Source organism: Gavialis gangeticus, unplaced genomic scaffold, assembly GCF_001723915.1.
Source record: "Gavialis gangeticus isolate Ggan-Ray unplaced genomic scaffold, GavGan_comp1, whole genome shotgun sequence".
In the NCBI taxonomy this organism is placed as follows: Eukaryota; Metazoa; Chordata; order Crocodylia; family Gavialidae; genus Gavialis; species Gavialis gangeticus.
The window spans coordinates 15,025,304-15,036,800 of NW_017729018.1; the positions used below are offsets into that span (position 1 = coordinate 15,025,304).

The following is an 11,497-nucleotide window of genomic DNA, read 5'->3' on the forward strand; positions in this document are numbered from 1 at the left end:
ACATTAATTTTCTAGGTGCGCTTACACAGTTAATACGGAGTAAGTATAACACTTCCTGGAAATGTAATGTAATTGAGAATGTAGGCACTGGGGAACATGATACCTACAGGGCTACCATTATAGATGATTGGCTTGGTTCTAGCTCTGGATTTTTACTGTTAGATTTTATTAAAATTGTCCATAAATGGACACTGGTAACAAATCACATTTGCAGATGTAACCTGCCATTTTCCTCATGCCTGCCCATCATCTTTAACCAGAGGTGATCCTTACGCCTTGGTGCAACAATCTGTCATTGTGTAGCAGTAGAGCAAAATTAACTGGAGCAGCAGAGAAGGAAGGAATACTGAGGCTTGTGCTAGGAAAAGTAAACTCTCTAAATGTCTGTCTGGTTTGCTTATGTTTGGTAGTGTTGGGCAATATGGACAGAAATAAGAGTTCTAATTTGTCAAGATTTTATAGCAGGACCCTTCCACGTGAACGCAGTCCTGCATTACTTACAGCTCAGGCTAACAGCTTTCAGCAGGAATTATCTCTTCTCATAGAAAGAATGGCATAATGCTTGAGAACTTCAGAAAACTGTAGGGGTCTTTGAGGCTATTTGATTCACATCCTTAAATGCAAATTACACAAATTTTAAATCTCTGGTAATTTTTTCTAGCCTTCATTAGGATTAAGCTGGTGATTCTACAGTGATTCTCTAGTTGGTATTTCTAAGGGTTATTCTCATACCCAGCCTAGTGTACAGTACTGACTGCCCTTGCAGCAGTAGAGATGCAGGATGACAGATTGTACAGCAGTTCTTTCACTGATCAGCGAAAATGTAATGCTACCACTCTAGGATGTTCTGCTTTCATTCGGAAGTGGTGCTTGCCAGCTGCATGCTAACTGTCAGTTGGGAAAGGGATTGAGGACTTCAGATAGACTGCATTTACTCAAGGCAGTGATTCCTGTAATAAGACAGGAGACAGAATGCACACAGAGCAGGGTGTTTCCTTTTGCTTTAAAGAGCACTGAGAGCAGACCATTGCAGATCCAAAAAAATGAACCAAGAGGAGAGGAGACAGGCACGACAGATGCATTTTGAGGATTTCTGTTGATTTAATGTGCCAGAAGAAATTCTTGGTGAAATAGTAAATATTGATTTGGTATCTACCTGAGACTAAGCCAGAATCGGAGATTTTTCAGATGCCAGATGACAACTTTGAAGCCTGTTCCTTGAATTCTGGCGTCCAGTTCTGTAATGCAAACATCGTCATTGCTTATTCTTAAGTTTCCGTGCAGTGAGGTAGTCCATGTATATTGAGACAGACTAGAAAAAGTGTGATGACCCTCCCCAATTGTTGTGTTTGAGGCAGTGTGTTTAACTGGAGCTTGGGGGCTTCTTACCCCACACCTCTGGCATTAATCCCAATCATATGAGGAGCCATGAAGTGCCTTGTCCTTCAAAACCAGACTTTCATGCAAGAGAGAGTACTTCCTGGGCGGGCAGCGCATCTTGGGTTGCTCTGTGTTCTGTGGTGTCACATTATCAGAGGGTAATTATGAGCTGTATGGTCCCCTTGCATTTCAGAGCCAGGTGAACATAAGCTTTTAGAAAACTCCCACAGATGCAAAGTGGTCAGCTTGAGTGAGTGTGTGCGTCTTCTAAAGGGCAAGTGTGTGTGTGACACTGCTAAAGGTCTAATGGATTTTTTTTGCTTCTTCCTGGTGCCCTCCCAACACTTGAGCAGACTAAATTTTCAAAGTAACACCAACTTAGTGTGCTAGGTCTGAGCTGACAGCTGGTAATAGCATGTACCATGCATTTCCATAGTGGAGACTAGGGATTAGTTTTCAGAGCAAGAATCAGTTGGCTTTGGAGTCATGTCATAGTTGCCTTTTTTGCCCTGAAGGGGAATGGAATAGTGTGCAGCCTTTATCTGGAAGGAGCACTGTAGGTGAAGGGGCTTGGATGAGTGAGTTTTGCATCCAAAAGCTTCTGTGTATGTATCTCTTCAGAAGCAGACAGCTGCTGGTGGAAATTCCCAGTCTGTTTAAATGCTCATTTCCCTTTCATGTGGACACGTGCACAAGATCAGATTCCTTATGTTAACTTTCAGATGAATGTGTGGCCTCTCTCCAGCAGTTTGACAGTCACTTAAATGTTTGGGGGATATTTGGGGATTACGAGGAATTGTAAAAACAGTCCCTCTGATTATTGACATTCAGGATGCCTTCAGCAGCCTGACTTGCCTCCTAAAATATATTAAGAGGGAAGTTTGTTTCCCCCCACCTTTTTCTCCAAAGTAAAAATGGCTTATTTTGATGTGCCCCAAAATTCCCTGGAATTGGGCTGTTTGCAGGGACGTGGAATAACTAGTGCGCTGCTCTGGTGCAGGGAAAACTGGCACCAAAATAATAGAGTGGGTGCTAAAGCCCCATTTAAAATAATGCGGTGCCAAGTCCTGCCTGTATGCTGATGTGCAGTTGGGCACAGCACCGGGGAGGGGAGTCCACCTCAAGAGTCCTGGTCAGAAGTAACCTTCAGGGAACACTGGTTCTCCGGCTGGACTGATTCTCAGCCAGGGTGCCACATGTGAACGCGATCAGGATTGCAAATCTGTTCACAAGAGAAACTCAGATTTCAAATAGGAATCCATGGTGTCAAAAACACTGAGGTATTCTGGCCTTTAGCATATATTTAAAGCAGCGTTGCTTTGGCTGTTCCTGGGGCTAATACCAGATTTGGGGCTGATATTTGAGACTATAGATTGTATTTTTTATCGTAGCTCATAAAGGAGTGGTGTTACTGGCTGATGCTTAGAACACTTTTGTTGGTTTCTTCTTTTTACTGTAACTTTATACCTACCACTTTTTTATGTTTATACAAGATCTCCTTTTTGAGAATGAGTCTGTTGTGAAGATTTTCTTACTGAAGCGTATGCTAGTCTATTGTGCTCGTAGCGTTGGAAGACTGTTAACGTAGAAGGTTCTGGCTGTGGGTGCTGCTTTCTGTGACTTAATTTTAGGGCTAAGATTAGGGCATGTTAGAAAAGTAGGTGTTTGGTTCCCTTACAGGGACTTAAATAGGGTTCAGTAAGGTGGCAACTCAAGTATCCAAGTCCACTTAAAAAATAAGTGCAATAGGATTTAGTCCTTCAGTGTTCAGAGAAAATTATTTCAGGAAGGACTCTGGAGAGGGATTTATTCTTCAGAGTAGGTAGAGCACTATAGCTGAAGTCTTTAGCCACATGACTAGAAATTATTTTGTCTCCATTTTTGCCTGTTTGACAAACTAAATGTTGTCAGTTTAGGAAGTTCCCAGTTAATTGCATAATATTACTCTGATAACAGAGTTCTTCTTTATAGGGAAGTATTTGGTTTTTAATTGTCTTAAGTATTTCTATTTTTTGGCAAACTGTTGAATTGGGTACACTTTCTCCATTTCATCTTTTCCTTCAAGTGTGTTGAGACTTGAGCAAAGAGAACCATCAACGTATGGGCAGCAGCAAGTGTTCCATGGGCTTTGGGTGGGAAAGCTTCTTGGCTAGATCACAAGAAAAGTGATTATTTTGGATTCCATTGACTTTCTTTGCCTTCCACCCTGGATTTTTTTCCCTTTTTTGGTCTGCTGTTCTAGGTCACCTGAGGGAGCAGAAATTTTGATTAGCAGAGGATCATATTTTTGCCTTACCCATTTGACATTTTAATGTGTAGTAAATGTATCTATAGATCAGACTGGGCATATCTTTTGGTAGCCTGGGCAATAACTTCAGACACAGACACATTGCTAGGTCATGCATTCCCATCTACAGTGTTAGATTTGGTTTCTTATCAGAACAAGATTGCTGTAACTCCTTCAACTTCAAATGAGATCAGCCTGGTGCCCTTGTCCCGGTTTTGCAGACATGCAGCTCCCTGAAACCAAGAGGCAATTTCATGATAATGCTTTTATTAGAAAATCTGTGTGAAACATGAAGTAACTTTGTCTTCCTTGTTGCAGATCCATAACATGGTGGCAGTGCTGGAAGTAATCTCCAGTTTGGAGAAATATCCCATTACCAAAGAGGCACTTGAGGTATGTCACCTTGCGTGTGGAATCAACACACGCTTATTGTATGAATGGACTCTCTCTGTACAAGATCCTTTAATACCCTTAAGGTATAACTTAACGCAAAGCTAGATAACTTGCAAAAGAATACAATTTTTAAAAAGTCATCCTAGTAAATTCCCCTGGGCTTCCCTGACATCTTGGTAGGATGGAGCAAGTGACTTTCTGGGTCCTAGATCAGCAGAGGGTGAGGTATATAGTGCAATCCACTTTCTGTTCATAGAAGGTACCACAGTAATTCCTGCTTGCTGCTGGTTAACTCCATGGCTGATTCAGCCTTTGGTATGTTATATGACTGGTCACTTTTCCTTTTCTTGTTTTTCTTGACCCAGTCAGAACTGTGTCCTTGTATACATCCGTAGGATGAATTTGAAATATGCCTAATTTTGTTTCAGTGCCTGACTGGTAAGGTTAGTTCCCCCAGGCAAGAATTTTACGTAGCTAGAAAGAACACTTCTTATGATTGAACCATACTTGGATGGTCTTATTGTTCAATTCAGCCTTCACTCTGAACTATTCTTATGTACAATGTGGGATCTGGTTAAGAATAAACCTTATGAGATGAAAAGGCCCAGCACCTCTGCTGGCAGTAGGGTGCATGCACAGGCTTGTATTCATCAGCCTCATTAAGCCCTCTGAGAGCTGTGTCCAAAGATTTTTTGCCTCGAACTGTCTAAAATATTTGTAGTTGGGGTACCGCAAGGATATTGGGATACTGTTGTATCTACTGCCTATACCTACCGACAATGGCGGCATCTTCCCCAAGTCAGCATTTTGCATGTGGCTCAACAAGTAGCTGTGGTTCTGCTAAAACTGCCTGTCAGTTTGGGATGGTTTGTTTACCTCCCAATGCTGCTTTACACTGTGGACCACCGAGGAGTCTGTTCTAGGATGCCGCACTATTAAATTCTCACTAAGACTAATGTTGAATAATCCTCTGTTGGCAGACAGACCTGGTGAGGCTCAGCTAACAGGTCTTTGTCCTCTTGTCCCTGGCCTCTAAGAATTGTGGTTGCTGCCACCAGGAAACTGCAAACTTGCAAACTGAACATTATTGTATTTCTCATACAAGTATGACACGTCCTGTGGTAGACAAGTGCTTTGATTGCTGCACTACACAGTACAACAGTATGTTATATACTTTGACTTTTGTGGGTGAGCATCGCACTTCTAAATCATAAACTTTGCTATTAGAGTTTAACGTTCAGTCAGCCAGGCACCAAAGGCTCCAGCTAAACTCGCCCGTTCTGCATGAAAAATGTCAAACTTAAATTCCAGGTTCCCATCTTTAGCTCACGACTGCATACACTGGGATCTCTTTCAAAAGATTATTCTCTTCCACTTACGACAGCAGCATTACTTTTCCAGTAGGATGTCAGCTGCTGCTGCTGGTTCTGCTGAAACCCACAGCATCATGCCTCTAAAGAACTTTATAGACTAGTCAGGAGGATTCCAAATTATGTACCTTACTGGGAATCTTTCTTTCAGGAACCACACAGCACTGCTTGGTTAACTCAAGCCACAATAATGACACTGCTTTCCCAGTGGACACCAGTTAAGATGTATCCAAACTTCTATCCATTCCAAACCTATTTTATATAACGTATCTTAATGCGTTCCATTCTCCCTGGCATACAAAAGCAGCTTGATTCCTTCACAGTATGTGTTTTTAATTTAATTTGATCCAGAAGCACTCCTTCCATTTAGTATGGCTTCTGGAGCAGCTGCCTGAGGTTACTGGATATATCTGCAGTATAAGCAAGAAACAGAGCGCCACGTATCTTTGTCACATGTTGAGGGGTGCTTGTCATGTTTAGGCATCTGAAAATGTTGACCATCCATAAATCCCTTCGAAAATCTTTGGATTTTGTTCTTGTCCTGGGGTAAAAAGGTGCTGTGTGAACAACACCTGACTCAGTTTCAGTTTCTTTGTGTCCTTCACTGTCCAACATGTGGTCCTTTGTGGTGAGCATGCATCTCGTCTGGCCGGACGAATTTCCCACAGAACTTGCACAGGTTTTTCTCTGTCACTTCCAGAGTTCTACTGATAAAGGATTTCCTTTCCCATCTTCTCTGCAAAGGGCTCCCATGGCACGCTGGCCAGGGAAGAGACAAGACAGCTAAGCAAACTTGTGTAGTTTCCTTGCGTGGCAGGCCTTTGGGTCTGCCGAACCACCCCCCTTGCAAAGAGAAGAGTGAGCCATTATATTTAGCTGTTTTTTTCTTTTTTTGGCTAGGATATTTGTTGGTAGACTATATCTGGTAACAGGTGAAAATGCATTTTAGGACTTAAGTCATGATATCATCTCTCTCTTGGAAATTATAAATGTTTTTTGTGAAACTTCTTATTTACTTACAGGAAACAAGACTAGGGAAGCTCATCAATGATGTAAGAAAGAAAACGTCCAATGAGGAACTTGCTAAACGTGCCAAGAAATTGCTGCGGAATTGGCAAAAACTAATAGAACCAGTAACCCCGAATGAACCCGTGCCAAGAGGATTGCCGAATCCGCCTGGGTCAGCAAATGGCGGTGGTCACAACTGTAAACCAGAAGCGCCACCTGCTGCAATGCCTGGATCCAAGCCCGTGAATGAGTTGAAAAGCAGGAATGACATACAAAGGCTGAACTCCCCGAAACCAGAGAAACTGGGAAATCGGAAGAGGAAAGGTGAACATAGGGATGGGCATCAGGGCCCCCCTCCTCCTAAAGTTTCCAAAGCAAGTCACGAAGTATTGCAAAACTCTTCACCCCCGCCAACTAATGGGATTGGGGGGAGCCCCGAAAGCTTTCCCAGTCCTGTAGATGTAAGCTTGCACACGGGGCCTGAAACCAGCAGGACAGAACACAGTGAAAATGACAAACACAGTAAGATCCCAGTAAATGCTGTAAAACCTCATACCAGTTCTCCAGGACTTGTAAAACCTTCAAGCACTTCCTCACTATTAAAGACTGCAGTGCTTCAGCAGCATGAGAAATCAGAAGAAATCGCAGGACAACACCAACCTAAGAGCCCGCGTTGTTCCTCGTTTAGTCCTAGAAGCGTTAGGCAGGATACTTTTCCTCGACAACATACCACATACTCACCAAAGGGTTCAATGCCTAGTCCATCTCAAAGGTCCCAGTTCTTAGACACTGCACAGGTGCCGTCACCACCACCATCCTTGATGCAACCATCAACACCTCCAATGCCAGCAAAACGACTGGAGGTTTCTCAGCAATCAGGACCTGAGGTATCTCACCATTGGCAGGAGCAGGTATCTTCTGAAAGCCAGCACAGGCATCCAACAGGGACATTTCCACAGCACACATCTCCTGGCTGTAAAACCAGCTCACATCCTGGGGAGTCTTTAACACCACACATTGGCTTTTCACAGGACACTTCAAAAATGGACAGCGATGATGCTGCTTCAGGTTCAGATAGTAAAAAGAAGAAAAGGTACAGACCCAGAGACTACACGGTCAACTTGGATGGGCAGGTCACAGAAGGGGGTGTGAAACCTGTCAGGTTAAAAGAGAGAAAACTCACTTTTGATCCCATGACTGGACAGATAAAACCTCTAACACAAAAAGACCCCTTGCAGGTAGAAATTCCTGCACTTGCTGAACAGCACAGGACAGAAACAGAAGAGCAGGAGCAAAAACCCAACCTGCAAAGTCCTTTTGAACAAACGAACTGGAAAGAATTATCCAGAAACGAAATAATTCAGTCCTATTTAAATAGACAGAGTAGCTTGCTGTCGTCTTCAGGAGTACAAACCCCTGGTGCTCACTACTTCATGTCTGAATATTTAAAGCAGGAGGAAAGCACTAGAAAAGAGGCTAGAAAGACTCATGTTCTAGCTCCTCACAGCAAGCCCACAGACTTGCCTGGGATCACGAGAGAGGTCACAAGTGATGATCTCAACAGAATACGTGAACATCACTGGCCAGGTGTGAACGGTTGTTTTGATACACAGGGTAACTGGTATGATTGGACGCAGTGCATATCTTTAGATCCACATGGGGATGATGGTAGATTGAATATCCTGCCTTATGTCTGCCTAGACTGAGTACTGTTTGCTAAAATGCTTTTGCATCTGCAGTTAGCAAAGATGGCAGACACTATGCCACTTAACATGGAGAGAGCCTCCTGTCATGGACAAAGAGGCCCACCGAGCAGAGGGTGTGAAGGAGCTGGTTCTTTTCAGCTCTTTCCTTTCAATTCTCCTATTGTGAAATGCTGCTACCAGTTTACTAACAAAATTGCAAAGGAAGGCATACGAAGGTTGATAAATTGAGTTCAAAACTCTATAGCAAGCCAGCTATAAAGTGTTAGTCCCCAAGAAGTGAAGATGATTTCCAGCACTTTGTGAATGCCGGAATCTTATTACAGGCAGGTACAGATAATTTGTGGAAGTTACCTTAACAAAAAATGCATCTATTTATTTGACTTGATTTGGGTTTTTATTTGGCAGTGAAATATCCGAGACAAATGTGCAAAAACTGTAGTTTTATTTGCATCACACATCTCTGCCCATGATTGCGTTCTTTTACAGTCATGTAGTACAGAGATTGGTTTTAAACGGCAGGTGTTGCACTGCAGGCTGGCGAGCCAGCTTCAGCTCAACATTCCATAGGCATCCACATATTTTAGTCTGGTTTCAGTTTAAATCCAGTCTCTGAGAAATGCTGCAAAAACTAGTTGTTTTAGTTATTCTTCAAACTTGATCCCACCACTACCAGCCAAATAATTTTTCTCTTTTCCCAATCTGGAAATTTCTAGGGGGGGGGGAACATCACCTTTTCTAGAATCCAAAAGAAATGAGGGTGCTACAAGTTTGTAACTGTACTGTGAGAGGGAAAAAGGAAGCCTGTTTGTATGCTGGAAATATACTTGTTACCATTCCTTTAGATATTGTTTGCCTTATGGATATCCATCATAAACGCAATTTGCAAAAACAAAGAGCCTTAGTGAATGTACAGTAACTAGACTTCTGTGTTCTTGGGATGCAGAAGGGAGCAACTTTGCTATTTGGTCCTTTAAGTGGACACATTGTGATATAAATGTGGAAATAAAAAAAATTTGCACAAAAAAGTTTGTGAATTATTTATATTTGAAGTTGTTAAAGTTTGGTCAGTTCAGATGAGCCAAATGATGATGACTGAAACAGAGTATGTTCTGCATAGTGTGACAAACCTGCATCCTGTTTAGTATTTTTCTAAGCCAATTGGAGATGATTAGTGATAGACAATGTATTTTCCAGCTTTTCTTAGTCTTCCAAGTGTGCTGACAATATTTAGTAATATGTTGGACTTTATTTAAAACTCTGGCTAAATCCAGGAGGAACTTGTTTAGTTTTAGAGACTGTCCTACAAGTTACTATTAAGGTACCCCAGCTAATTATTTGGTTTTCTCTTCAGTAACTTAATCATCCCAAATGTTAATTACGACTTCTTTTATCAAGGTCTGGTTAAAAACAGTTCATATTCAATACAGCAGGCTAAATGTCTCCAACTGTTATGACTTGAATAATCAGGACCGCTTTCTTTTTTACCGCCTCTGAGATTAGGTTTCTCTCCTACTATATTAAGATTTTTTTTTGTATTAATGTTGCTGCCTCTAGTGACCAGAAAAGCACCATTGGGCCCTGATCCTGCTTCCATGGAGGCACTTGGCAAAACTTCTGTGAGAGCAGGATCAGATGCTTAATTATTTATACAAATACAAGTTTTAAAATACAAGTGCTTCATTGGGTGAGCATTGGGTTGTTCCATGGAGAATAATGTGAAAAGTGTTTGAAGTCTAACCCTTTCTATTCAGACTGAATGCTTTTGTGATTTGCCTGGCTGGTGAAATACTGAAATCTGTTGTATGTGGGTATTTCAAAAATCTCTTACTGGTACCTCACTGTTTCTTTTCTAAATATTAAGGTCCTAGGGAGAGGCTTCCCCGATGGAGAAACTAGTTACCATGAAATGTTTCCAAGTATATTTTCAGTTTACTTCCATTTTACCCTTCTGCAGTGATAAGGTCATGCAGGCTGTTTAGGGCTGGGAAAATTAAATGAATCTTGTGAGTCAGATGGTGGAGGTGGGCTAGGAAGGCTTATCATCCTAGAAATGCTTGACCTTGTTTATGTAGAAAACTTTAAATATATTTATTTTTGCACCAAAAGAGTCTCTGTTCTTTCTCTCCCCCTTTTACTCTTTCCCTGAATCACCATCTTGGACGGAGGGGAGGGGTGTCTCATCCTCTCATTAAGGAGGCCTCAATATAGGGACTAATCTCAGGGAATGCTTTTATCTGCTAATTAGACCTGGGCACACTCTTTCCCTCTCCCTTCCTACCACCCCCTGGCTTGGCCACTTTTCTGCTGAAATTCTGACCGGGGCCCTGTGGCAGAAGGTAATGCTCTGACTTTCAGTGGTGTCCACAAACTTGCTGCTGTATCCAGTGGTGCTGTAAAATAAGTATCGGGCTCAGCTCTTACCCCTCGACAATATGATTTTGTGGGATTTTATTTTATTTTTATTGTGGGCTTTAAATCTTACTAGTTTTTAGAGTTTTTGTGCAGACAGTCAACCCGTTTGGATATAACCCAGGGTAAAAATAGATTTGGCATCTATATATTTTTCCATGTTACGTTGGTGTAAAGAGTTCTGTGGGCTCCAGCAACTGTGAAGATGTTTACAAGGTGTTTTTGTCAATTTTGTAAATGAGTTCAAATGAAGTTTACCTTGTACATGTGTGTCCGATTGCTTTGTATTCTCATGTTTGCATGGATCCTGTTCCTCTGCCTATTGCTTCTACTCTTGGTGCCTTATCCTGAAGTGTAAAATCTAACAAAAACGCTGTTGTGTGCGAATCCCTTCAGGGACTTGGGGCCCCCACACTTGTAGACAAAAGCAGCTAAAGACCGTGTCTGCTGAAATGATGCTGTATGACTACCTCCATTTTTTCCAAAGGGTGCAGAGAGGAAATACCCTGCAAAAGTGACTGATAGTGCCGCTGGGGAAGGGATCCTGTTCCTGCCATCCCGTATTGCTAGCGGCAGTGGTGCTTTATTTCTCCAGTGCTAGGGGCTCATGTCAACTCACCTCTGCACTGCGGCGGGAGCAGGGCAGGTGGCCGGGGGGTCCCGCAGGACTGCCGGCGCTGGCCCGGGGGCTGCAGGCCAGCCGTCGCTGCGGCGGCCACTCGCCCGGGACCTGGTGCTTAACTTGGCGGAGCGGGAGGCGGCTCCTGCCCGTGCTGGTCTCAGTCTGGCGGGGACTGAGCGGCGGGTGGGCCCCGCAGAGCGGGCCGGGCCGAAGCTGCGTGTCCACGACGCGGGCCGGGGCCTCCGGTCACTGAACTGCCCGGGGCGGGGCGGACCCGGCGCCTATTCGTGTCCCCCCCGCCGCACACCCCGGCAAGGGCTTC

The 11,497-nt window shown here is 43.1% G+C and overlaps 1 protein-coding gene and 1 long non-coding RNA gene across 2 annotated transcripts; one reads left to right on the plus strand and one right to left on the minus strand.

Moving 5' to 3' along the window:
• The first annotated feature begins 3,535 nt into the window (after nt 1-3,535).
• Nucleotides 3,536-8,862, plus strand: MED26 (mediator complex subunit 26). The gene is made up of 2 exons (XM_019513655.1): nt 3,536-4,060; nt 6,453-8,862. The coding sequence occupies exons 1-2, from the start codon at nt 3,995-3,997 to the stop codon at nt 8,142-8,144; spliced, it is 1,758 nt and encodes a 585-aa protein (XP_019369200.1). The 5' UTR covers nt 3,536-3,994; the 3' UTR covers nt 8,145-8,862.
• Nucleotides 7,460-11,101, minus strand: LOC109295013. The gene is made up of 2 exons (XR_002096664.1): nt 10,812-11,101; nt 7,460-7,593 (listed from the first exon to the last, which is right to left on the minus strand). It is a non-coding gene; the product is annotated as an uncharacterized LOC109295013 (long non-coding RNA).
• Nucleotides 11,102-11,497: the final 396 nt, after the last annotated feature.